This window comes from Mus caroli, chromosome 7 (genome assembly GCF_900094665.2).
Source record: "Mus caroli chromosome 7, CAROLI_EIJ_v1.1, whole genome shotgun sequence".
NCBI classification, from domain to species: domain Eukaryota; kingdom Metazoa; phylum Chordata; class Mammalia; order Rodentia; family Muridae; genus Mus; species Mus caroli.
Window position 1 is genome coordinate 104516283 of NC_034576.1, and position 27196 is coordinate 104543478.

The 27196-nt window shown below is 52.0% G+C and overlaps 3 protein-coding genes and 1 long non-coding RNA gene across 8 annotated transcripts; 2 read left to right on the top strand and 2 right to left on the bottom strand.

Moving 5' to 3' along the window:
• Phox2a (paired like homeobox 2A) lies at positions 1 to 4456 on the top strand. Its single transcript, XM_021166089.1, has 3 exons — positions 1 to 396; positions 2513 to 2700; positions 3438 to 4456. Exons 1-3 carry the CDS (start codon positions 180 to 182, stop codon positions 3873 to 3875), a joined length of 843 nt encoding a protein of 280 aa, XP_021021748.1. The 5' UTR covers positions 1 to 179; the 3' UTR covers positions 3876 to 4456.
• Inppl1 (inositol polyphosphate phosphatase like 1) lies at positions 4362 to 19674 on the bottom strand. Of its 4 annotated transcripts, none has more exons than XM_029479635.1 (29): positions 19586 to 19674; positions 18207 to 18600; positions 15429 to 15492; positions 15190 to 15340; positions 14513 to 14633; positions 14137 to 14277; positions 13883 to 13976; positions 13687 to 13776; positions 13491 to 13589; positions 13238 to 13388; positions 13046 to 13152; positions 12651 to 12753; positions 12355 to 12551; positions 11722 to 11839; positions 11282 to 11378; positions 10861 to 10999; positions 10656 to 10755; positions 10468 to 10556; positions 10111 to 10192; positions 9905 to 9994; positions 9142 to 9255; positions 8953 to 9041; positions 8497 to 8584; positions 8249 to 8404; positions 7921 to 7999; positions 7689 to 7829; positions 5665 to 6331; positions 5328 to 5461; positions 4362 to 5218 (listed from the first exon to the last, which is right to left on the bottom strand). In XM_029479635.1, the coding sequence occupies exons 2-29, from the start codon at positions 18386 to 18388 to the stop codon at positions 5128 to 5130; spliced, it is 3774 nt and encodes a 1257-aa protein (XP_029335495.1). In that variant the 5' UTR covers positions 18389 to 18600; positions 19586 to 19674; the 3' UTR covers positions 4362 to 5127. The 4 variants fall into 4 exon arrangements, with proteins under 4 accessions (XP_029335495.1, XP_029335494.1, XP_021021747.1 ...); XM_029479634.1 differs by lacking the exon at positions 19586 to 19674 and adding an exon at positions 19387 to 19480; XM_021166088.2 differs by lacking the exon at positions 19586 to 19674 and adding an exon at positions 19330 to 19480.
• LOC110297347 lies at positions 19579 to 24667 on the top strand. The gene is made up of 3 exons (XR_002378275.1): positions 19579 to 19868; positions 20499 to 20720; positions 23924 to 24667. It is a non-coding gene; the product is annotated as an uncharacterized LOC110297347 (long non-coding RNA).
• Folr2 (folate receptor beta) lies at positions 21709 to 27196 on the bottom strand. Of its 2 annotated transcripts, none has more exons than XM_021166092.2 (5): positions 27056 to 27196; positions 25550 to 25702; positions 22535 to 22720; positions 22314 to 22449; positions 21709 to 22184 (listed from the first exon to the last, which is right to left on the bottom strand). In XM_021166092.2, the coding sequence occupies exons 2-5, from the start codon at positions 25694 to 25696 to the stop codon at positions 21898 to 21900; spliced, it is 756 nt and encodes a 251-aa protein (XP_021021751.1). In that variant the 5' UTR covers positions 25697 to 25702; positions 27056 to 27196; the 3' UTR covers positions 21709 to 21897. The 2 variants fall into 2 exon arrangements, with proteins under 2 accessions (XP_021021751.1, XP_021021750.1); XM_021166091.2 differs by having other exon boundaries at positions 25550 to 25706.

A 27196-nucleotide genomic window follows, 5' to 3' on the forward strand; every position in this document is an offset into this window, starting at 1 on the left:
GTTGCACCGGGGCAGAGTGCGGGCCGCGACGGGGCGGGCGGACTCTCGGGCGCTCAGAGCGGGTCTCAGGTCCTCTGCGCCTGGAGCTCGAATCTCCATCCCGAACTCCACCCAGCCCGGGACCCCGACCCCAACCAGACCCGGCCCTGCCCGGCCCCCGCCCCCGCCCCCTCGGGCCGATGGACTACTCCTACCTCAATTCGTACGATTCGTGCGTGGCGGCCATGGAGGCGTCCGCCTACGGTGACTTCGGCGCCTGCAGCCAACCTGGAGGCTTCCAATACAGTCCCCTGCGGCCTGCCTTCCCCGCCGCGGGGCCACCTTGCCCCGCGCTCGGCTCCTCCAACTGTGCGCTTGGCGCCCTACGCGACCACCAGCCCGCACCCTACTCGGCAGGTGAGCGCAGTCCCATCCCAACCCTACCTCCAAACCCCATGAAACCCCAACTACCTTTCCTACTCTGCAAGTAATTGTGACTGAACCCACAAGCCACCCCTACCCATGCTACTGGCTAGACTCCTCCAGTGTACTTTGAGACCCCCGGTAATAGGAGTTTCTTCTTGGCAGGGATGAGCCGCACCCTCTTGTTCCTCCGGTTCCTCTTTCTCAATGCCAACCCCCTACCCTGTGCCTTTCGTATCAAAGAAACAGGTCCAGTCTTAGGCCTCTCATTAGGCCTTCCCTCCCCACCTACAAAGGTGACCACCAAACCTCTCCATTCCCTGAATCCTCAGAATTGGCTTCCAGCGCAGTCCAGCCAACTCTCATTCTTACCACCTGTGTCCTGGGTGATGCCACCCTCAACAAAGATCCCTGCTGCCGCTGAGCTGCCCAGATGGCATCCTTCCCACAGCCTTGATTCCTTCTTTCCAGCCTCACCTTGCCCTGTCTTAGACCTATCCTGCCTGGGCCCAAACCTTACTGCACCAGCAGAAAAAAAAAAAAAAAAAAAAGCTGTTCCCATAGCCACAGAAAAGGAGCCTCTATCATTTGGACCACTTTCATTTCCACATTTCTCCCTCATCCCGGACGACAGCCCTGGAAATCCCAGGAGCAGATCCTCCACCCTCGAGTCCTTTGATCCAAGCAAGTCCCAGTCCAAACCCTCAACGTCATTTAGCCTTTTAGGTATCCCTATGCCTTCAGTTAGTGTCCCAGCATGCCCCACCCGGTTAGTCCCCCCACCCCCAAAGATCACTGGAACCTGAAAGGAGGTCTGGGGTTTGTTGGGGAGATACCTTAATTTAGAGAAATAATGACCAGTAAGAGGCGGCCGTAGACCAAAATGGGGTTTGGAAGACTGGTGGTGCTGGACCAGGCCAGGATGGGGATCCCATAAATGGGAACAAGAAATAGGGAGATAGACCCTTGAGAAAAGGGTCTGTGAGACTGTGGATGGGATAAGGTACGGAGAGATGGAAACACAAATGGAGACCCCGAGAGAAATGGGTACGTAGTGTTTTAAAACAGAGATAAGAACCAGATGGTGGGAACACACATTATGGAAGATGGGGACCAAACGAGCCTGAAAACAAATACTCGAGAGGGAAAGAAAGATGGAGTGCGGAAGAGAAGAATTTGGGAAAATGGGACCCCATGAAAAACATGGAAATTTAAACCAGACTTAGATACAAGGATTTAGAGGTGGTGTCTGAGTCAGGTGTTGGAAGATGGTGAGGGAGGGGCTAGGATAGGACTTAGAGGAAGTGGGACAGAGATGACTGAGTGGGAGAAAGGGGACAAAGAAAATAGAAAAACTTGAGTAAGAAGGAATACGAAGCGGTCTTCGTAGGCACAAAGAACAGTGGATCCAGAAGGGGAAAGTTGAAGAGAGACTCAGATGGAGGCAGAGGAATAGAAATACCTAGAGAAGAATATGGACCAGGGAGGAGAGGCAGGACTGAGGGGGGAAAGCTTGGGAAAGAGAGACATGGGCTGAGGAGATGGGGTGAGGAGAAAGGGAGCCCCATCGGTACATAGAGGCTAAAGTAGACCTTCCTGGAGAATCTCAGTGGCAGAGCCAAGGCCCTGAGACTGGTTAGTTAGCCAAGGCCCTGAGACTGGTTAGTTAGCCAAGGCCCTGAGACTGGTTAGTTAGCCAAGGCCAAGAGACTGGTTAGTGGGGATACTCTGGTGCTGATGCAGACATACCCTGCTCCTGTGATCAGAGAACAGGACCTAGAGTTCCCCAGGAAGAGTGCCTAAGGAGAAACGCCACCGTGAGGGTAGGAGGCTGGGAGAGGCCAATGGAGTGGTAGGGGTTGAAAGAAAGTGGGGAAAATGAGGACGAACCCTTAGTTGGAGCCTCTGATTTGTTTCTGGGAACTCTTAAGTCCCTTGATGATTCAGCCTTAGGGGCATTGACAGGAAGCTATTGAGGACCAAATCGAGGGGAGGGAGGGAGGGGTTATATGAGATTTCCTCTAGGGCGGGACACAGGGGTGTAGGGACTGAGATCAGCTTCTCACGCCCTCCACTTTCATTGCCCCTGCCCTCGCACACGCACCCGCAGTTCCCTACAAGTTCTTCCCGGAGCCGTCCGGCCTGCATGAGAAGCGCAAGCAGCGGCGCATCCGCACAACGTTCACGAGTGCTCAGCTCAAGGAGTTAGAGCGCGTCTTCGCCGAGACCCACTACCCCGACATTTACACTCGCGAGGAACTGGCGCTCAAGATCGACCTCACTGAGGCTCGCGTGCAGGTGCGTGGATACACGTGCTGTGCACGCGCTTGCTAGAGGAGGGTGCTGGAGCCTGCAAGCCAAGACAGTACGGGTGTGGCTGAGCAGCCAAGGGAGACAGCGGGGCTGGAACGTGGGGACTTAAAAGACCGGAGCAGGGTCGCTACAATTTGCCCCCGACTCCATATTCCTACATTTCCCCTCGCTAAATCGGAGGTTTATGAATTTTTACCCTGAAGCTAGGAAGCAAGTCGGCTGGGTTGACCAGGCCAATAAGTACTTCTAGATGATGTACCTGAGTCAGACGACTGACTCCTGATTTAGGAAAGTTTAAGTCTGGGACGGCTGCAGGTCGGACGAGAGAAACTTGGGTATACAAATCCGGCTGGCCCGTTTTGACAGGGGGACCCTATACAAATGGTCCTCCTAGCGCCCCGACCCACTCTTCAGGGTCCTAGGATGCTCCAAGTGGGATGCCCCAGCTTCCTAAATAGAAGGGCTAGGGTGATAAGATTGACTAGAGCTCCCTCCAAGAGACCAAAATGCAGGGAAGCCACGGGAGGTGAGCAGATCCTAAGGACAAAAACCCAAGGGCCTGTTGGGGCACCAAAGACGGGAAGAATGGAAGTGGCGCCGAGTGGAGCGGTGGAGGGTGGAAGTCTATAGATTTGGTCGGAGGTCTTACACGCGCCTAGAGGCCTGGGACAGAGGTGTCCCGTGTGACCGTCCTCTGGGCTAACTGGCCCCTGTGCCTACAGGTCTGGTTCCAGAACCGCCGGGCCAAGTTCCGCAAACAGGAGCGCGCGGCCAGCGCCAAAGGCGCGGCGGGAGCGACGGGCGCCAAAAAGGGCGAGGCGCGTTGCTCGTCGGAGGACGACGACTCCAAGGAGTCCACGTGCAGCCCCACGCCCGACAGCACCGCGTCGCTGCCGCCGCCGCCTGCACCCAGCCTGGCCAGCCCGCGCCTGAGCCCCAGCCCTCTGCCCGCCCCGCTGGGCTCCGGGCCCGGGCCCCAGCCGCTCAAGGGCGCGTTGTGGGCAGGGGTGGCGGGCGGTGGGGGTGGCGGCCCCGGCACGGGTGCAGCAGAGCTGCTTAAGGCCTGGCAGCCGGCGGAACCCGGGCCAGGTCCCTTCTCTGGAGTTCTGTCCTCCTTTCACCGGAAGCCCGGCCCCGCCCTGAAGACAAACCTCTTCTAGCCGCGGGCGTCTGTAGGCAACCAGCCTGCCCCGTGAGAGACACCCCTCCCCTTCTGGACCAGGCATTATCCCTCCCTATCCCGGCAGCCTGCCTGGAAGCTCCCCGTGGTCCCCACTACCCAGGGTCTGATCCCTAGACCTGGCCCCCCTTCGTGGTAAAACAAGCCAGGGCCACTCTGGTCTGGAGTACTTATCACCGTGCCGCCCCTCCAGGGCGGCCGGAAGCCCTTTCTTGCTAGGTTTTCTTAGGAACAGGGATCAAATTACACTTGTCCCTCACTCAGTGCCCAATCATAAAGGGTCCTAAGAAGCCGAGCCAACAGCTCCTAGACTTTTCAGCTAGCTGGGCCACTCACTCCTTGAAATCAAGCAACCTGAAGAGTCCCATCACCAATCCCACCCTTAACGAGTCACCTCCCATCCCTAGCCAGTATGGCGCAGAGGTTAGACACTAGAAGGGAAGAGCCATCGGGGAACGGAACAAAATGGTTTTCCTTTTCCTTTATTTTTTCTTTGAAAAACGTGTAATTTATTAAGGTGATTTTGCTCAATCCAAATAAAACTTAATTTATTGAAGACAACAAGCCGACAACCTTTCTGAGTACCCAAGGTGGGATAAACTGCAGCACTGTTCTCTGATGCGGTGGCAACCTGACAGGCTCCCTCCCTCTATCCGCAGGCAGCCACGCGTTCCCTGGGCAAGGGCGCTTCTTCGAACCAGAGGAACAGCCAGAACTAGGCAATTTGGCATTTTATGGCCGAGGTCCTGCCCCACCCCAATAAAATTAACGTGCCCTCCCTTCCCAAAACCCACACAGAAAAACTTAAATAAATCCAGCCAGGTACTGGGCTCTTCCTTCATTTCCGGACGGATGGATGTCCCCAGAGTAGGAGCTGTAAGGAACTCTTCCCCTGTGGTTCTGACCCGAGGGAGGGAGGTGAAAACATCAGTGGAAGTGAGGACCCAGGTGTGCCCAACCATACCCCACGCACAACCCTGAGGCAAGGTGGTGTCTGCACCAGCGTAACCACTGAGCTTCACAATCACCACAAGCTACTAACCCCACCGACCCTGGGCCTAAAAGCTAGGTGGGGAGCACGATGTTCTAACTAGAACGTCCCAAACAACTGGGCAGTAGGGAACTCTGATCCCCAATAAATAGAGATGCACGGCCACACCGCTCCGAACTTTCAACCCTGGTTGCACGTGCCGGTCCAGCTCCGCTTTTGCAGCTGGGCAGAATCTCTGCAATCATTTGTTGAGCTGCAAGGTGTCCAGAAGAAGGCGCTTGTGAGCAGGATCCTGCACCCCAGCTTCCTCAAGGTCTTCCTCAGTGATGTCACTGCAGGAATAAGAGAGGCTGGGAGATGGGCTAGGAGGTCCTAAAGGGCCCGAAACCCCACCCTTGCGGCCACACACCCCGCCCTATCCACCTCCAGCCCCGCCCCCACCTGAGAAACTCCAGGTCGTCCCAGCCATTGTGCACCAGGCCCTCCTCATAGCGCTCCAAGCCGATGGCCCGCAGCCAGGCACCCATGCCCGCCTCTCCCAGCCCGCTGGCCCGCCCGCCCTGCGGGCACGGAGCCTAAGGGAATAGGGCATGTTAGGGGGTAGAACTAAGGGCTCTTCACAGAAACACATGCAAACAGCCACATTCTACCCATGTGTCCCCCAAAAGGCCCATTATCCAGCTACAAGCAAAGGGGGCTGTAGACACCAGTGAGTTCTGAGTGGAATAAAGGAACACCTATCAGGTACGCATAACCAGCTAGCTCCAGTCTAACACACCTCCTCTGCCAAGTCTTCTTGGATGCTCTCCCGGATGCGGGGTGGAGGGAAGCTGAGGGGCCGGCCATAGTCCGAGGGCCCTCGGGGAGGCTGCAATTCCAAGGGGTTGGGGAGGAGTGCTGAGCGTCCAGGCCCTGGAGCATAATCTACCTCACTGAGTGTTTTGGCCATTTGCAGTACCGAACAAGACCGGTCATCCCCACTTGCGACCTCTCCCAAAAAAGTACTGGCAGGTGAGGTGCCAGGCGGTAGTGGTGGTCTTGGATGGGCCTTGGGAGGTGGTGGGCCACGGGCCTCACCCCCACTTCTGCCTCTGACCACAGGCATTGACAAAGGATCCAGGTTAGGGGGCAGGAAGATGGCTGAGTCTGGCAGTGGTGGAGGTGGGAAATCTGGAGGAGGCAGCGTGCCCCCAGAGTCCTCATCTGATGAGCTTCCCTCCCCCACACGAGGGGTCCGGTGGCGCCCAAGCTGAGGAGCAGGCACTGTGATGGCCACTTTGTTCTTGGTGGCAGGTGGGAGAGGGGCCCTGGCAAGTGAGGGTGGCTCCAGGGGCAGCAGCTGATGTGGGACCCCTTCAAGGACGTAGTAGGCGGGGTTATTGAAGCTGTTCTTGGGTGGGGGGGCTGCTACTCCTTCCTGCTCAGGTGTCCCCTCTGACTTCAGCCTGGATGGGGAACAGAAAGGACTCAAGGTAAGGGCAGTGGGTGCAGGGGAGAGAGCTGGGGAGAAGTGACAAGGGCCTGCCCTGCTCCCAGACTGGCACTTGACCTTGAGTAAGTCACTTGCTCTCTCCAAGCCCTTGAGGCATAGTGGTGAAGGTAAAACCCTACCTCCTTTCCCCACTTACATTCTCTCTCTGTTCTTTAATGATTTTATAACGGAAACCTTATAATGGAAACGTAACCTCAAACGGGTAACAGCAGCCTGAGAAGGGTGACTAGAGATCAGAAAAGCCTCCAGGAGAGAATCCTCTGCAAAGCCCTCCTAAGGCCCTCACGATTTAGCCCAGGCTAACCTCGAACTCTCAATCCTCTTGCCTTAATCTTCCAGAGTGCTGGGAAAGGGGTGTTCTTTAGGATGTCCAGGCCCAGGACATTGCTATGTGGGAGTAAGTTTCCTGGCCCATTAGATTTAGGAAACTTAAGAAACAAACTTCTCAATTTCTTTCTTGCCCACACTCTTGGAACCTTTGCAAATGGACATCTAAAAAGAACAATCCACAAAGCAAGTGCAGGACAGCCAGGGGGTTACACAGAGAAACCCTGTCTTGGAAAGAAAAAGAATCTAGCAGCCGGGCAGTGGTGGCGCATGCCTTTAATCCCAGCACTTGGGAGACAGAGGCAGGCGGATTTCTGAGTTCGAGGCCAGCCTGGTCTACAAAGTGAGTTCCAGGACAGCCGGGGCTATACAGAGAAACCCTGTCTCGAAAAACCAAATAGGGGCTGGTGAGATGGCTCATTTAAGAAATTAAATGAAGCACATGGCTCCCGGCGAACAATGTGGGAACTAAGTGAAGCAGGGGGAAAAAAAAAAAACATTTGTTTCATTTAAAAAAAAAAAAAGAAAAACCAAATAAATAAATAAATAAATAAATAAATAAATAAATAAATCTAGCAAGAAGCAGTTCTCAATTGTTGGGCCATGAGCCCATTTAACATCGGGGCCTTTTGTTGGGTTCAGCCTCATAAGATGGACCCTAAGAAGTCTCAGGGTGAGCCTGGGCCACCTTCAAATAACCTCAAGCTATGTCCTTTTTTGTTTGTACTTGTTCATTTGTTCTGTTCGTTGGGTTCAGTTGTAGCTAAGTGACTGTGAACATCTCTTCCTCCTGCCCCATCTCCCAAATACTGGGATTTACAGGGCTTGGCACCTTGCCCAGCTCCAGGACCAATATCTACATCCAAGGCAGAGCTGAGAGAAAAGACTCATTGGGTTCCCTTTAACTCAGAGGTCAGAGCACTCAGCCCTGACAGCCAGGCATAGTAACGTAAACTCAGGGGAGAGCAGGTTTCTTCTTTCACCTTGGGTTCAAGGGCTCCTCCCTAGGAACTGCCCGTGGTGGGGCCGGGGGTCTGCCAGTCGGTGGTGGCTTTTCAGGCTCTTCAAACAACTTGGACAGTGGACAGGAGGTCTCTGTGGAAGCTGGCTTGCGGCTCCCAGATCTGCATGGAGTTCAGAACAGAGAAAAGACGATGTGGGGCTGATGAGGGACTCCCAAATGTCCCCTCCTGGGAGAACATAAACCCAGCTCACCTGTGCTCCTGGCTGCCTCTTGACACTGAAGGAACCTTGCTTTTGGCTCCTGTGTCATCCTTATCAATGCTAATCCATTCTGGGGAAACACAGAGAAGGGAAACAGAGAGGACTTGGGATGGTGAATCCCAGGAATCTTAATGGATATTGGAAATACCTAGTCCCTTCCTAGTTATTCCTCAGGGTAGACCCAACTCAGTCAAGGCTGCAGAACTTTCCAGGACCACAGGATTCCAACAGGCTGCCACCCTGGGTCTGCTCCTCCTACACCTGCCCCACACCACCACATCGCATGCCCCACCCACACCCTGCCCAATGGAACCCCCACCATAGAGCCGCTCACGGGTGCCCAGGCGCTCTGTGGGCACCCGCACCTTCATGGAGCCACGGATGTTGCCTGTCTCCTCTCCGCGGTGGGACAAGAAGGTCAGGAACTGCTGGGCCGTGCTGCCAATCATGGACTTGAGTGCAACCACACACTCCCCTAAGGAGGAGATGCAACAGACCAGCAAACTGTCAGACCTTTCTAGGGAGCTACCTGGTTTCTTGTACCCCCGGTTACTTCTCGTCTCTCACCATATGATTCGTAGCCATCCATGGACTTGACTGTGAGCAGGAGATGCTGATCCTGCAGGTACTCAATGTCAGCCAGAATTGGCTTGAGCTGAGGAACAGAGGCCCAGTGAGGAATAATCCCCTAGATGCCCCATCTCACCCTTCCCATAGCAATCCCTGCCCCAGTCCTTGCCCTAAGGCTTGTCCATGTTCACTCTGACAGACATAGCCCTTTCAAAGCATTTTACATCATTACAGTTAATTTTCTATGTCCTCAGTGGACAATATTAGACATTTACCAAAGGTTCTGGAAGCATTTATTAAATAAATGAATAAGCAAACTAAAACTTGGCTCCACAGCTCCCAAAGATACAACTTTCCTTATCCTTGTGTGCAAAACCACACACTGGCATCCCCTCCAGCCTCACCCTCCTCCCAAAGAGCCCCTCGGTGTGTGGGCCCAGGCTATAGCCTCACCGTGGGCAGCTGGCGGGAGGACCACTGCACCTTGAGGAAATTGATGTTGTCGCTGCTCTGAGCATCATTCTCGAAGCTCTTCTTGTACTCTGGGGTGAAGTGGGAGGACATGACTAGGGCTGACCACTCTGGGCAGCCTTTGACACCCCATTCTCTCGTGCCCCACAGCCAGCAACGGCCCCCTCTGACCTTCCAAGCAGGTAGAATAGAACTCAATGAAGAACTTGGTGCGGCTGGCTGTCTTCACAATGGCTTCGATGCTCTCAAACTCAATGTAGGCTTGATCTGAGGTCTTAGAGAGACCTAAGAATTGTGGGCAGAAGAGTCAGGATGCTGACATTTTGGACAGACAGATGAGGGGTCCTAGTCGATCCAAAGATAAGGCAAAGAGGAATCTCCCAATCCTAAACTAATAGCAAGACCTACAAATCTATACAGAAAGACATGCTAAGGGCTGGAGAGATGGCTCAGCAGTTAAGAGCACTGACTACTCTTCCAGAGGTCCTGAGTTCAATTTCCAAAAACCACATGGTTGCTCACAACCATCTGTAATGGGGTCTGATGCCCTCTTCTGGTGTGTCTGAAGACAGCTACAGTGTACGCATATAAATCAAATAAATCTTAAAAAAAAAGAAAACATGCCAAGCATGGAAGTTTCATGTCAGAGGACGTGGATGTGAGGACCAGAGTGTCTCTAGGCTTATCTGTCAACACCATGCCACATCTGCAGGCATACTCAAGGCACATGTGTGACAGATACAAACATACCAGTATGCCATTCCTCCGATGATGAGAGAGGCACAAACAGCCTCATATATCAATAGGTTCAGAACCACTTCTGTGTTCATAAGAACACACACACACCTAGGTGTGGTCGGTCCACTCCACAAACCCATCACTCCACTAGGCCCCTGTCTATGCCCCCCACGCATCTTTATGTCAGAACAGGTACCTTTCTTGGAGATGAACTGGGAAGTCACTCCAACCTCAAATGTCCCAAACACAGGAGAATGGTCACTGGTAACAATGTCATCAGTGCAACCTATTTAGGGGGACAGACACAAGAAGAGAACTCCGTCTCGGCTCTCTGCCCCTACTTCCTGAGGCAGAATAGTAACCACCCAAGTGTCTCCCATCATCCTGTCACAAGGCGCTGACCATAGGAATTGCAGATGATGTGGGTTTCAGGATAGGATTTCCATAGAATCCGGTCACACCACGAAGGCACATTGGTCCGGACCTGTGGCAGGAATAGCAACGTATCAGCCCTGTCCTGTCAGTTAGGGATCTTGGCATGGGTCCCACCCAGAACTGACAAAATCCTACTCTTCCTCTGCTCCTGGACCCAGCACCTGCCTCTCCCTTGGATTCCCAAAATATCCAACATCACCTTCCAAGGCGTCAGGGAAGCCAGAGAAGCTTGAGTAGCAAATGCAGAAACCCAGCTCCTTGACGCCCCACTGCTAACTTCCTGAAACCTGAGGGAGATTCCCCCAGTCCTTATTTTTCACTCACCCCAGTTGGCTTCTGCTTGTGCCAAGCGTATGTGTCCCGGGAACCCCGCTCGTAGCGGTAGGTGGGTGGGAAAGATATCTCCTCCTCACCTAAAGAAAGCAGAAGGCACGTGAAGTCCACAGCTCCAAAGACCCAGGCATCCTCCACACCCCAGGACCATCCAGGAACATAGCCAGGCCCTCACTCACTAAATCGAAGGAAGACCTTATGCTTCTCCCGCTCCAGGTTGAGCTGGTCCACCCTGAGCAGAGGCTCAAACTCTCTCCTACTAATGTAGTTCAGGATCTCCTGGGGTACAGATACAAGCACCAGAGGCTTGCCTCTCGAGAAGGGCCATACAAAACTCCCTCCCAATGCCCTCCTTTATAGCCACCCACCAGGCCCTGCTGGCACCTGGATATCCATGTCTAAGCGGTAGTTAAGGTCCCCAAACCAGAAGAGATGAGTGAACCGCAAAGAGATGTCAAAGGCACTGAGCTGCCGATCACCCAACGAGAGGAGGCGCAGAATGTCCAGATAATTCTGGTTCCGCCTACAATGGAGGAGCCAGGACAGATCTCCACAGTCAGGAAGGAGGGACAGCATAAAGGTAGCAAGGCTTTGGGGTCAAAGATGGGGCAGGGATGAGGGACCCTAGAAATAGAGGAAGCAGGTAGGGACAGGACCATGGTCAGGCATAGGCAAGAGGAGTCCTCAGACAATGCGGGTCTCTGAGGATAGGAATGGAGGAAGTCAGGCGCTGGGCTACGGGGAAAGGAATGGGTCTCAGGAGAATGGAGGGTAAACAAGGAGACACAAAAATGGTGCCTCTCACCGGGTAGTCTTCTCATTCCCTGAGGTGAGATGACAATTCACGAAGCCAAATGAGGTGCCATTGAACATAAAGGACACACCCACGGCTCCCTTGTTCCCTGTCAGGGCAAAAGAGAGGAAGGGTGAAGAGGGGTCACCTAAAGAGGGAATCCAGCTGTACTCTATCCCTCCAAGCAACACAGTCAGTGTTTCCCTTCCTCCAGAACACACACACACACACACATACACACACGTTCACACATGCATATGCACATGCATACACCCACCTCTCCCCTAGTGATCTTTCTTGGGGCTGGAAGAGATTTAGAATGAGAACATATAAAGTTCAAAGTACCCTGTTTATGAGAAAACTAAACCACATAAAGTGGAGGACCCTGGAGAGGAGGCAGGGGCATGAAGAGAAGTACCTTTCACCCACAGGGGCCCACCTGCCCTGCTCACCCAGGGTGTTGGCGATACCAGTCTTCACACTAGACGTACTGACGTGGCTGATGCGATTCTCATGTTCTGGCTTGACCAACACAGCCACCTTGATGTTCCATAGTGACTGCATAGCAATCTATGGAGAGAATGTGGGGTCACCCTTGCCCCAGGCCGAGGTCCCTTACCTATACTCCCAATGCCTATCAACTATACTATCTTGTCAGTCGTGGACTAGGAAGGCTTGCTATTCGTTTCTAGTGTAAACAAGAACATCCTCTCCTGTGGCATGAATAACTCATGAAATTCAAGTTCAGTCTCCCAAACGAAACATCAGGGCTTAGAGGAAAAGCCATGAGAACAATACATCCCAGGGCTAGTCATGAAGTCAAGCAGAAAATACAAGGTCTGTGACAATAAGGGACCAGGCAGGCTGGAGAAATGGCTTAGAGGTTAAAAGCACTGGTTGCTCTTCCAGAGATCCTGAGTTCAATTCCCAGCAACCACATGGTGGCATACAACCATCTGTAATGAGAACGGGTGCCCTCTTCTGGCCTTCAGGCATACATGCAGGCAGAACCCTGTATACATAATAAATAATAAATCTTAAAATAAAAAAATAACAAAAGGGACCAGGCAAGATAACCCCCTCACCGGACGGTAATCCAGATCTGTAAGCTCCTTGAGGCCCCCACGCAGCAGATCCAGCCACTCTCTGTCACCCACTGAGTTCTCCTGAGTCCCAAAGACATAGATATCGTGGGGTATAGTCACTGTGACCTCATCCAGAGCTTTCCCCAGTCCCTTTGATGTGAACCAAGATGTCACGTTTTTGGGTGGTGGTACACTTCCTGAAGGTGGAGGGGAGGCAGCAGGAATCAGAGGTGTGGGTCATGCCCCTGTCCCAGAGCTAGCCTCCTCTCCCACCATAACTCCAGCCTGGGCCTGACCCATGTTCCAGGTGCCTATGAAGACAGAGATCATGTCGGGCTCGTCCTGCTTGGAGTGCCTGTTCTTCATGAGCTGCAGGAGCTGGCAGAAGGCTTCTCGTTTCTAGTGGAGGTTGAGGGAGAACAGGGCACACAGTAGCCAGTCAGAAACAGTAGGTACCCAGCAATCCCACCCTTCCACAGGGATACCCTGCTTTGCAGCAGGCATCATGAAAGAAGGGAGGGTCTTCCCTAAGGTTCCCCACTACACACACAGTATGAAAGCACTAACGAGTGCTATCTACCCTCAACACACTCCCTGCCAAGAACGACAGGCCTGCACCTCCTATTCCAGTAGGAGATATCCTAAGGAGACTCCAGTAGCCCCCAACACCCTGGCACAGACAGCAACTCACCCGGGCACTGACAAAGATGAAGTCCTTGCGCTGGGTCCGATCTTTCTCCTTTTCAAACACAACACCCAGCTTGTTCTGTACACGCTGGGATTTAATGAGCTGCCGGACTAGGGGAAGGAAAGAGGGGTCACCTGTGCTATCAGACAGAGGGCCTTGCCTTGCTCACTTCTCCCAACTCTGACCCTAGCTCACTCCGGTCATGTGTGAAGGTTGTCCAGTCCTCCTGGGAGTCACGCTGTCTCCTCAGCAGAACCAGCCTCCCACCCTCGACATCCACACTCAGCGTGAACTTCTGGGACTTCCCAATCTTGGTCAGGTCACCCAGTGTTACATCCAGCTTCACCTGTAAACCAGGAGTGGAAAGGCTGCTGACAAGACCTTAGAAAGGCGGGGCCCTCTTTACTCCAGCTACATTTTGCCCCACGAGGCCCCACCTGCCATGTACCTCAAAGGCCTGCACGGGGATGGTCTTGGCCTTGCGTATGGAGGGCTGCAGTGGAGCCGGAGGTGCTGTGGAGCTCATGTCCTGCAGTGCCTTTAGGGCCTAGAGAGAGTAGGAAAAGGTGAGGGATGTGACAGGGAGGGGCACCTCGGATGCTGGGATTAGTCCCTGCAGGGCATGTAAGGGCAGGTCCATCCACCTTCTTCTGGATGCCTGACAGGAAGTCCTTTAACACAGATAGCTTCAGCACAAGGCTCTCCAGCTCCTGCTCTCCAGTCTGTGGTAAGCTCTGCCGGCGAGAAATAGAAATAGAAATACACAAGGTTCCTAAGCAGAAACCCCACACACAGCTCCAAGGTATGTCCCACCTCCTGGAGGCCTCCCTACAGTCCCACCTGCTGCTGTAAAAGGCGGGTCACCATGGGCGAGCTCTGCTGGTCAAACACCTTCGACAGGATCTCCAGGCCTGACAGGACCTTGTCCACCTCGCTAGGGGAGACAGTGGGTTCAGATGGCACAGAGTGTAACACTCTCTGTGGCCTTCAGCATAGGAACAGGGTACAGTGGAAGAAGTCAGGACACAGTGGATGGCTTCCTGTTCAAGGTCTGACACCTGAATGGGGCCCACAGGCTCAGCCATCCCTAGTACCTGTGTAGCCTTCGGCACGAGGTGACAAGGGTTCTGGTGAGATGGGGCAAGTTGCTGGCTCCACCTCGTACAGCCTCCAGGTCCAGCCCGTAGCTGCCCTTCAGATACTCATGTGACACAGTGCTGAGTCCATTAGGAGTGCTTCCAGGAGAGATGAAGAATCAGGGGAGGTCCTGCTGACTATCAAAGCACCCTACTCTACCCAGCACATCAAGTATTGGAGGCAAGCAGAATAGAACATGCCAGAGAATCTCTCTCTGGGGCTGATTTGAGATGGGGGTCCCTAGGAGGTGGGCTTAGATGATCACTCAGCTGGGGAAACAATTCTCAGAGAAGGAACTTCCTGCTCAGTAGAGGAGGCTGGGGGGGGTCTCACCTCTCAGCTGCTGGAGTTGTGGGAGTCTCGGGGGTTGACAGGGGGCTGCTGGGCCCCACAGGGGCAGAAATGCTGGTGGAGCCAGAGCGCGGGGGTAGTGGGGGCTTCTCGTCCTCCACATCTGTAGATAGGGAACAGTGGGACAGCAGGGTGAACTCATTGTTATGTGACAGGGATATGCCATAGCCATCAGAGACTTCCCAGCAAAGAGGGTAGAGTGGGCATTGTGATTACAAGAAAATGGAACTTCAGGGCAGGTAGGCCTGGGAAGAGGGGATGGGAAGAGACAAGGAGTCAAAGAACTGGGGCAAGGAAGGGGTTTTCTTTTCCTCTTTGCATATGCATATACTATGCATGCATGCATGTATGTATATGTGTTACACATATGTGAATACATGTGCGTGCGTGCATATGTGTGTATATGTGTGTGCGCGCGTGTGTGTCTAGGCTCGAGATTGATAACTGGCTTCCTCCATCACACTTTTCCTGATTTATATACTAAGGGATCCCCTGCTCGAGGCCACCACACCCACCCAGCTTTTAGGTGGGTTCTGAGTGAGGACCTGAACCCCACCCTGCTCCTGGCATTTAATGAAAGCAGGTGCTCTATCCACTGAGCCATCTTCCCAGCCCAAGGAAGGGATTTTTTTTTTTTCATGCTGAAAGATGAGCAATACCTGAGGCATCTCTGTCATCTGGTGGGTCTGGCTCTCTCTCCCCCTCTACAGGCAGCAGCAGGGCACAAACAAGACCCTGGTTGGGCTGGGCATATAGGCCTATAAGCTCACCCAGGGTCTGGAAGCGGCGCACAGGAACACCCTGTGAGGTCTGAACCAACAAGGATGGGAGAGTCAGCCAGCAGGTCGCCAAGCCTGAGGCTAAACCAAAATTAGAGGTCACAGGTCTGAGCACCTACCTGCACAGCCAGGAAATCCTCTCCATCTGGCAGAATGCGGTATGTGTGCACATGCTTTTGATACCTAGTGGCAAAGAAGAGACCAGAACTTGTCAACCCTAAGCTACAGTCTTCTTACTTATGCCTGCTACCAGGCTCAGCCACAGGCCCCTCATCTTGGATTTTCTAAAACCACTTGTCCAGCCTGCAGAGGGTTAATGATGGGGCCAGTCAACTTCCACCCTCTTAGTATTGACAACAAGAACAGAAATAACCAGGTCCCCCCTCCCTAGTCCCAGACCTACAGAGATTCTACACCCACCACAGGGCCTCAGACGCAACAGGCAGCTCTTTTGTGGCCTCTACAGCTGTCTAAACAGCCCCTCTGGGCTGTGGTACCAGTCTGGGCCCCCCGCCAGAGTAAAAGCCCTCAGAAGACTAGTTAGCTCTTATTTGCATGCATGGGCAATGTGCTAACACACGCCTGAGACTCTGTCTGTGTTTATGTTGGTGTCTCACTCCACTGGGGTTAGGTGCGTCCAGGGGTATTTTTACAGAGGATTGTGGGGGGCTATGCTTTCTCTCCTCAAGCATCAAGAAACTGGAATGACCCAAAGGGGATCCCGATGGGAGACTCAGCCTCTAGGAACCCCAAGCCAAGAGGGGTGCTGACAGATGGCGGCAGCAGCTGAGCAGGTGACAGCTGAGCCAGACACACACTAAGTGGGGGATGGAAGGCTCCCTTGGCCTCCACACCTCAAATAGGCACTGTGGTCTCTGTCTATGCTGGGCAGAAGTGGGTGTTGGCTCCAGAGAGGACCATACGCCACAAGGTCATTTTCTCCCTAAAGCTAGCCCCACCTGACTCAGGGTACATTACTTTGTGGTATCTGGATCTGTAGTTATGACAACAAGAACATCCCAGTAACCAAACCCTGACTGTGTTATGCATTCCACATAGCTCGTTTCATATTCATACTGTATAGCAGATACATTAATATTTCCACTCTCCAGATGAGAAAACTGGGGCTCAGGAAGGAAAAAATCATTTGCCCAAGGATACAGAACAAACAAAAGGTAGGGCTGGCTGGTATCTAGTACGAGAGCAGAAGCTAGTTTGTCTGTCAGGGTAGGGGTGTGTCTTGAATGTTCTTTGTGTACTGTGATGTGTATATAGGTAAGCATGTGTTTGGGAAACCTAAGGAACCACCCACTTCTGATCCCTTCTGCCAGGCTCCTGAGAGCTGAAATCTGCCTCCCTATAAACACACACACACACACACACACACACACACACACTCCTCCTGACAATGGAACCAGGATCGCTCTTCACTGGACAATGGTTCCTTACTCAGAGAAAGCCTCAGCTGTCCCCCTCCCACTCAGCAGCTGATCCAGCACCTGCCCTGTCCCCTCCCTAATTAAGGGATCTGTTTAGAGGTAGCTAGGAGGCAGAGTCTTGGGATTTTTATGGACATAAGATGTCTGGCTTTAGTCTCTCCACATTAGGAGGGCCTCTGACTTGTTGCAGAAGCCAAGAGGTTCCCAGAACCCCTCACTCAGCAGGTCAACGGTCTCGGCCAGCTTTCTCACTGTCAACACTACTACTAGCCTTTGGAGCCCCCAAATCCTTTGTCATCTTAGGTATGACAAATATGTAGCAATATCTTTGTCTCCTCTCCACCAAATGCCCACAGCCCCATCCCATGAGTGACAATCAGAAAAGGAGGAGAAAGGGACAGGAAATGGGTTGAGAGTATTTTTACTAAATCTGAACGCAAGCCCCTAAGGCCTCTCACAGAGGTCCACTCAGTGTGGAACTGTGGGGCAGGGAGTACAGGTCAGAAAGAACACTACAAACCATTACCACACACAGCTGCCGGGGACAGCCACAGAACCAGGCCCACTCAGAAAACTGCCAAGTCTAGCTTTAGGCTGCTCAGCACTCATCCACGGACAGATAACCAGAGCTCAATCCAGAGCCAAGAGAGACTCACTCATTGTTTCATGAAATGAAGGTCCTGAGGGCTGGCAAGATGGCTCAGCAGGTAAGAGCACTGACTGCTCTTCCAAAGGTCCTGAGTTCAAATCCCAGCTACCACATGGTGGCTCACAACCACCCGTCATGAGATCTGATGCCCTCTTCTGGTGCCTGAAGACAGCTACAGTGTACTGATTTATAATAAATCTGCGGGCCTGAGTGAGTAGAGTTGACCAGAGCGAGCAGAAGTCCTAAATTCAATTCCCAACACCCACATGAAGGCTCACAACCATCTGTACAGCTACAGTGTACAGAAAATAAATCTTAAAAGAAAGAAAAAGAAAGGAAAAAAAAAATGAAGGTTCTGTCCCACACAGCTTCACCCTGTTGCCTCCCCCAATTCTTCCTCCCAACACACACTATTCAACCCCACCCTACAATCATATATAGCCGCAGAATTGCCCAGGCGTCCAAACACTGGTCTCTCTGCCCCCTACTGTAGTGCTTTTAAAACGAACGGCACTCATGTAGAGCATGCATCCTTTCCCTGTGCATCTGGGAGAAAGTCTAAGCTGGTCTACCATCGTCTGCCACCATTTCTTGCCATCACACCCACCCTGGGCTTCAGAACTCTGGCTTCGGGCCTCAGAAAGTGCTCCAGGCACAGCAGGAAGTGCTCCCCTGTATCTTTCCTCCACCCAGCGATAAAGTCAAGGTCTCCCCTGGAGACAGGGCTGCAGCCCCACAGCTACAGTCACCCCACTACCACGATTGCCACCACAACCAAGGAACACTCGGCGCGTGCCCGCCCTACTCACAGGACGCAGAGTGCGAAGGCCCCCGCCACGCTCTCGCTATCTCGCACCAGGAAGCTGCCATCGCGGCCCGCCCGAGCCAGGAGCTCCTCCGCAGCAGCACGGCTCAGGTCACGGTGATACCAGGCAGGGGCCGGGCTGCCTAGCGCACCCCCGGGACTCGGTGTCCCACACACTGAGGCCATGGCCCACGCAGGGCTCAGCGCCGCCGATGCCTGCCGCTCCGCGCCATCCGCCCGGGGAAGCTTGAAGTCGAGGCTGGGCCCGGGTCCGGGTCCCGGGTCCCGGGACTAAGGATCCACCAGCCCGAGAGAACCCGGTATCTGGGTTCCACTCTTGGCCGCGCCAACTGCCTGGATCTCCGCGCAGCCGCCGCCGCCCGCAGCGCCGGCCTCAACTTGAAAAGAAAGAAAAGTTTGTTCAGAGGCGGCGGGGGAGGGGCGGGAACGGAGCTAGGAGCTGGCCGGTCCCCTCCCCCTCCACTCGGCCCAGAGCCCGGGCCGCCCCTGCCCCCAGCCTCTCTCGGCAAGGACGATGCTCCGACAGTCCTACAGGACCCGCAAGACCAGCACCACCCAACTCCCACAATTATCTTATCCCCCCCACCTCAAGAAGATTCAGTTCCCCGGTACCCGCTCCGGGACAACTTGTGAGTCCAAGTTCTCGCTGGTGAATTCAACCCTTCCAACGATTCGCAATGAGATGACCCCTAATCCCTATGCAAATCTGATTCTACTACACACATCTCTTCTACTCGGCATCCCCACAGCCTTGCGGGATCGAGGTTCGCAAAGCAAGGCTCCAGGATAGACATCCACAACTACTACCTCCATCATCCAAGAGAACAAGTTCTCGTAACTCCTATAAGGTCAGAGCCCCTTCAGACCTGAACCCCCCAAAACGATTCCTGACACATCCCACAAGATCCCACAAGATCCGATACCCCACCCCACACATACGCGCGCGCACGAGGTCCTGTATCTTCAAGCCTTTCACGCACCGGTCCCCGCAGGCCCTCCAGCCTGGCAGAACCCTTCCCCCATCTCCACCAAATTGCCTGGCACCACGCCCCACACCCGCAGGCCCAGGTTTTGCAGTCCCAGACCAGGAGGACCCCCTAGACTACCTAGGAAAAAAAGTTCCCTCAAGTCTCAGAGCCTCAGCTACCGAACGCAGGCCCCACCTCTAGGGCGACTCGGGTTGACTCCTAGCCCGGGGAAGCCTCCCTGGACTCCCCGCGGCCACTTAAGATGGCCATCCGCCGCCACCGCGCACCCCGCGCCTTCCGCCCCGCCTGCGCCCCGCCCCCCGGAGCCGGGGCTGCCCCGCGCCCCGCCTCGTCCGCCCGCGTCCGGGTCTCCGCCGCACGCCCGCAGAGTGACCTCGGGACAGCCTTGGCTCTTCTGTGCGCCTGAGCTTCTCGCTTTCGATAACTGGGGTAACGTTACGAGGGCGGGCTCATTGGGGCTCTGCCTGTAAAGCTCAGGGCCTGGCATGCAGCGTGCGCTCCGGGACGGCGGCTATTTTTATTATTAATTAAGGAGTAACGAAGGTGACAGCTGTGTAAACTGTAAAGCGCGACTGGGGACTGAACGGGTATTATTAGCACCGCCCCCGCTCCGGCTACTCCCTCCAAATCAACAAACTTGCGCTTCCGTAGGCCAGGTGCGAGCAGGGAGCTCCTAAGACTCAGGCTGCTAAGACCTCCCATCCACCTACCCCTGGGGCGGAAAAGGGGACCCGGCGGGAGAAGATGGGGCGGAACCCAAACAGGGCTTTGGCCCGCCCCATTTCCCCCCTAAAAAAAGACCTGGATGGTGGTGGCGTCTCCAAGGATTTCTCTTCCTGCCCCGCCCCTCTGCCCCCTGGCTCCTTAAAGGCGCAGGCCTCTAGCCGCTTGCCTACAACCACTAACTCCTAGAGTCTGTCAGGAGCATCCCTTTAACCTGGGTGAGAACTTTCGCTTTGGTAAATTGAACCTGTTGACCAAGCCTGGGGTCAGCCCAGAGGAGTTTCCCTCTGTTTAGAGGATAAGCCAATTTGCATTGGCTTAACCCATCTAGAACAAAGCCTGGGACGTGACGGGTCTGTAGAGACCTTCCAGAACAGATAAATACAAAAACAGAGATCCTCCACCCACCTACCTGTTTCTCCTGGTCCTGCCAGGGCTTAAATAAAATAACATCCTCCAATCTGTACCCAGCTCCTCCCGCTGGGAATGGAGGACGCCCACCCCAGATCCCGGGGGTGTGCAGTGGGGTCTTACTTTCCTATGCCTGTATTCCCGACCCTCAGGAGGCAGAAGCAAATGGGACTCTACCCACTTGTAAGCCAGCTTCCTTGGTCTAGACTTCCAGCCCATCCAAGACTACATAAGAGATCTGGCCTCAAAGAAAGAAAGGAGAATGAGTTGGAGAAAAGCTGTCACGACCCTCCAAAATCAATATATTTACAGCTTCCTGAGAAGACGGCGATGCTAAAGACTGTGTCTGTCATTGGGGTGAGATGGCTTAACAGGTAAAGGTGCTTTTGCCAAGTCTGAAGACTTTGAGTTGAACCCCAGGGACCCATGTGGTGGAAGGAGAGAGCTCCTGCCTATTGTCCTCTGACTTCCACACCTGTGCCAAGTCATCCATGCAGCCCACACACCCACTCACACACTCAGAATAAACACAAATACAATTTAGCCGAAGGCTAGAGGGTGCTTCTGCCTCTGGGAAACCGCTAATGGTTTTTTTGGCCTCATCAGTAGGATACAGCGCTGGGCGAAATGCAAGCTTTTGTTTCTTCTGTATCTTCCAGATTGACTTCCTAATGGACTCTCCTCATCCAAGGGACCCCAACCCAGTCAATCTATATCATGGTAGGCAGTGTGAAGTTTTACCCCTTTCTCCAGAATCTTTGCTGGACTCCCGTTTCCAGCCTCCCCTTTGTAAGCTGAGAACAGAGCTAAGCAGACACATGATAGGAACAGGGCATGTGTTTTGTCTTGTTTTAATTATTTTATTTATTTATTTAATGTATATGAGTACACTGTAGCTGTCTTCAGACACATCAGATCCCATTACAGATAGTTGTGAGCCACCATGTGGTTGCTGAGAATTGAACTCAGAACCTCTGGAAGAGCAGTCAGTGCCCTTAACCACTGAGCCATCTCTCCAGTCCCCTGAGATGTATTTTTGTTTTTGTTGGAGACAGTGTCTCTTATATCCCATCTTGGACTCAAGCTCTCCAGGCAAGCACTCTTCCAACTGAGTTATGTTCTCAGCCCATGATGGGATAATGCTTGAGAATGATATAATTAAAAAATCCTGGATCTTCCTGTTATTTGAGAAGCAACTAGATTCCTACAGGCTACTGAAGCACAGACGCTCGGTTCATCCACCTTCTAGGAGGAGGAAACTTACAATGAACATTTATATAGTGACGGTGGGGATTGAAACACTATTTACTCTGACTGGAAAGGATCTGTCCCCACCCACTCACAAGCTCACAGTGACAATAATTCATTAGGCCCAGATGTGTCATAGATTTATTGAAAATGATTGTTGTAGAAACCCCAGCCCTCAACATGGATCAGGAACTGGATGACATAGGAGAGGGGTAGAAGCAGGCTCAAGTCTTCCTTATTTTTTGAAGAGTTGAACCAGACCAAGGGTAGATAGAGGAGAAATCTAGAGAGAAGACTGACCTCTCAGCCAGGGAGCCATAATGACAGCACTGGGGCCAGGCTGGGCACAAGAAGCACTGCTGCATGGGGCACAGTCCCAGATGTCATAAAGGAGGCATAAAACTTCACCACGTCCTCATTGGGATTACCCTGGGTTGAGTCAAACCACATCTGGATGCACCGGCCACTCCCTCTGCTATAGTTGCTAACCTTGTAGGAGTGACTCCAGAGACCCTCGCAAAGGCTGGCTGGTGTCGGGAAGTAGTACTCAAACGTGTGACAGGGTGCTGTGTTTGGGCACTTGTTAATGCCTGCAGGCAGAATCATAGTGGGCACAGACATTTAGACCTAGGGTCAAACCTCACCTCTGGTCACCCCAAACATCTTTAATCTCCCCCTTTCCAAACCCTACATTCATCTCGCTACCCCGAGGTCCTTACCTGAGGACCAGTCCCAGCCTTTATGCCAGTCTCTCTTGCAGGTAAAGGAGGTACGACAGGCTTCCCACCACTGGTGACAGTCCTCTTTGCATAAGGGCACATCCAGGAAACGCTCTTTACGCCAACTCTGGTCCACCTAGGTAAAGGAAATGTTGGCAGCTAAAGAGACTGAGCCCAAGGTTAGTTAGCCTTTCTGAAGTGTGTGAAGGAAGCACCCATACTTGCTGGATCCAAGGCCCAAGGTTGGGGGAGCACTCATACAGGCAGGAGTCTTGGATGAAGTGACTCTTACAGGCAGGCTCCATCTTGCCACAGTGATCCCAGTTGAAGTACAGACGGGAGTCATCCTTGTGCAGCTCCTGGCTGGTGTTGACTGAGCAACAGGCATTTTTCTTCCATGGACTACACTAGTTGGGAAAGACACAGGGCTGAGTCCCTTTACCCTACTCTGTCCTGCATGTCACCTTCCAGCCTTGCTTCACCTGGTCCTCACTTCTTCCCTGCTTCACACAGGCTATTCTGTTGAACACTTACCACAAAGGCCCCTCTATCCTAGACCCCCAGAAGTCCCATCTCTAGAGTATGGGATGACTCCTATACTCATCACAGTATAAGAAAGAAGCTAGAGGAGCCTTGTCTTCGAGATAATAGCTCATTTATGAAGCATCTCTCACACTTTATAAAAACTCTTTTCAGCTGGGCATGTTGGCAACATGCCTTGTAATCCCAGAATTCAGGAGGCCGAGGATGGAGGAGGATCATGAATCCAAGAGCAGCCCAGATAGCATTGATGAGACTCTATCTCAAAAACAAATGAAACATACCCATCATGGTGGCACATGCTTACAAAACCAGCACTGGGGAAAAAAAGTAGAGGCAAGAGAATCAGGAGTTCAAGGTCACCCTCAGTCACATCCTGAGTTCAAAATCAGCTTGGGTTGTGTAAGACCCTGTCTCCAAAATACAAACAAACAAACAAACAAAGAATCTTTTAAAACTCTAAAATGGGGCTGGAGAGATGGCTCAGCGGTTAAGACTGGTCTTTCAGCGATTAAGACTGGTCTTCCAGAGGTCCTGAGTTCAAGTCCTAACAACCACATGGTGGCTCACAAAATCCTATAATGGGATCCGATGCCCTCTTCTGGTGTGTCTGAAGACAGCTACAGTGTACTCATATACATAAATTGAATAAATAAATCTTTTTTTTTAATTTTTTTTTTTTAGATTTATTTTATTTATTTATTATATGTAAGTACACTGTAGCTGTCTTCAGACGCACCAGAAGAGGGCATCAGATCTCATTACGGGTGGTTGTGAGCCACCATGTGGTTGCTGGGATTTGAACTTCGGACCTTTGGAAGAGCAGTCGGGTGCTCTTACCCACTGAGCCATCTCACCAGCCCCGAATAAATAAATCTTAAAAAAAAAAAAAAAGATACCACTCCAAAATAAGCCAGGCATGACATGGAACACACACACCTTTAATCCCGGCAGTACAGTTGAGAAACAGAAGGAGCTGACTCTGTGAGTTCGGCACCAGCCTGATAGCTGGTCTACATGGGGTACCAGTCGCTCCATTTGTTCACTTACTCTTTTATTTTATATTTTAGAGACAGGATTTCTCTGTGTAGCCCTGGCTATCTGTCCTGGAACTCTGTAGACCAGGCTGGCCTCAAACTCAGAGATCCCCTGCCTCTGCCTTCTGCGTGCTGGGATCAAAGGTGTGCACCACCACTGGCTTCATTGTTTACAAACAAAACAACAACAACAAAAACAGGCCAACAAGATGACTCAATGAGTGAAGAATGACGCCTGCCACAAAGCCTGATGACCTGAGTTCAACCCCAGACCTACATGGTAGAAAGAACTGACTCCTGAAAGTTCTCTGACCTCCACACATGTACTATATGACACATATGTGTGTTCACATGATTATGCATGTGTGTGTGTGTCACACATATACAGATAGAAAAACACATGTAATAAAGCTCAAATATCATATTCTGTGTTCTTATTTTTATTTTTTTTTACCATTTTAAAAGATTTATGTGTGTACATGAATGTACGTACCAGAAGAGGGCATCAACCCTTCTAGACCTGGTAGGTATGGTACCTCAGAGGTAGTTATGAGCTGCCATGTACATACTGGAAACTGAACTCAGGTCTTCTGCAGCAGCAGTAAGTGCTTGTGACTGCTAAGCCATCTCTCCAGCTCTATGTTCAATACCATATATATACATATATATATATATACACACACACATATGATATATGTATATATCAGTCCTTCTGGGAGAGATATAGCAATCAATAATAAAATGAACTGTTATACAATGAAATAAATAATTACAAATCGGTTTTGCTTTGTTGCTTGCTTGTTTTTGAGGCAGGGTCTTACTCTGTACCCCTGGCTGGCCTAGAACTCAATTTGTAGACTAGGCTGGCTTTGAACACAGAGATCTTGCCTCTGCCTCCTGAGTGTTGGGTTTAAAGGTATGTGCCACCTCACCTGGCCAGGTTTTTGTTTTTAACCTATGATTTTTTTTTCCAGAACATAAAAGAGGATCTAAACATATCTGTGACAAAAAGGCTACATTGAGCTTCTGTCTGTTGGCATAAATGCTTATAGACCACGTGAACTGCCGTCCTCACAGAGGGTCTTCCCACGTATGCATTTGGCACTCTTGAAGAATTGAGGGTAGAAACCATCTCTTTGGTGGTCTTTCACCCTCCAATTTCTAGAGGATCTGTCCACAATCCTACCTGAACCCTACCATAAAATCTAGTCATGTTGGAATCTGGAAAGATGGCTCAGTGGTTAAGAGCACTGGCTGCTCCTGAGTTCAATTCCCAGCACCCACATGGCAGCTCACAAATGTCTGTAACTCCAGTTCTAGAGGATCCAACACATATGTAGGCAAAACACCAATGCTCTCAACAACAACAAAATCAGGTGTGTCTAACCTGTGAGAGTGAGTCCCTGTGCTTCCATAGGCCCTTATTTGAGAGATATAGCGATTATCATCACATGGCCTCTAATTAGAGGCTTCTAATGATCAACTGCTTCATTGCCACCACTATGTCCTCTTCTGGGGACAGCCCTCAGAAAATCACCTCACTACTTTCCACCAAGCCATCTCTGGCAACAAGAGCTCAGGGTGTGGGTGTGTCTGGCTGTTCACTAACCCCACCCTGCCCTCTATCACCCTCCCATCAGGACCACACTCCAGCAGAACCTGGTTATGCAGCTTGTCCTCGGGGCCCGGCTTTGTCTTATGGTGCTTGGCATCCATGCAAACGTTGAGTAGGTCTGTTCTGTCCCGGCCACTGCCTGTTGTTACCATGTAGACCAAAAGCAGGAGTGGTGTCTGTTTCCAGGCCATGTCTTTCTGTCTGTGCAGAGGGAGCTAAAGTTAGGGAGACCTAGAGGGGGGAGGGGCTTCATTTATTCCCTGACTCAGACTCTCTGTCCTTATAGTGAAAGATTAGATCAGTCCCTTCTCCTTCAGCATTCATGTCCTCAGGCTCCCTGAAGCTGGAATAGAGGTCAACAAGAAGACTCTCTTACCCCATGGCCCCATGGCATGGGGGGTGGGGGGGTGGGGTTATAAAAGAAGCAAAGCTTTGCAAGCTAGAGAAGATGGGATGCCCCATGCTTTCATCTTATTTCCAGACTTTATGACACATAGTTAAATAGTTCAGGTCCCTGCTGCTTGCTACCTTGAAAAGGGCCAGGGACACACAGATCCTTCATCCTGTCATGGGAGGTTCTCGGCACTCCACTCTGTATCAGCTGGGTCATCATGTCAGCCTAGAAATCCTGTTAGCCCTGAGGGAGGTGGTGACCCAGCCCTGCCAAGTTCTCCAGATTGGCAGGAGGACCAAGTGACAGCCCACAGGATGGTGTGGTTAGAGGGTACACAAGAAAGAGTGCTGCTTTATAAAGTTTTGCTTCCTCAGTATTTTCCTTTCCTGTTCTCCAAAAGCCATTCTGCCCTGACACCCCATCCTGACAGTGGCATCTGCAGCAAAAGCACCAGACCCAACCGAAACCTCTCAAAAGGAAACACACAAAACAAATCCAGCTGCAATTAGTGGGACACGCCTGCAACCCCAGTACATGGAGGACGGGAAGGGGGAAGGCTTGTGGGGTTTAGGCCAATCTGTGATACATAGTGAGAATTTGTCCCCCTACCCCAAAAAATAATGACCTAAAGAACCGAAGGAGCCGGGCTATGGTGGCGTACGCCTTTAAACCCAGCACTTAGGAAGCAGAGGCAGGCAGATTTCTGAGTTGGAGGCCAGCCTGGTCTACAGAGTGCGTTTCAGGACAGCCAGGGCTACACAGAGAAATCCTGTCTCGGAAAAACAAGACAAAAACAAAACAAAACAAAAAACAAACAAAAAGAACTGAAGGACAGTATAAAATCTCTTGGATCTGGCAAGATGTATTAGCATGTTAAGACACTTGCCATCAAATCTAATGACCTGAGTTTAATCCCTGGAACCTATGTGGTAGCAGTAAAGAGCTGAATCCCCACGTACACTTACTTATACATACATACATACATACATACATACATACATACACAAACACAGCCAATCAACTATTCATTCAATAATATAATGTGAGAAGTTTTTAGATGTTTGAATTTTGACTGAGAGATATGTTCCTTCTTAGCACAAACCTGCCAAGTCCCCCATATGTCCTCGTCATCCTCTCCCCACATGGAAGATCTTACCTCAATGTCCTTAGCTTCTAGGAACGCACATAGGGGGGTATCCGAGTTGGCCTCTCCCTAGGTCAGACTCTGGGTAGTCTCCAGTCTTTGTCCACAGCCCCACATAGAAGTTTTGGTAAGCACGGAATAAAATATCCCCAT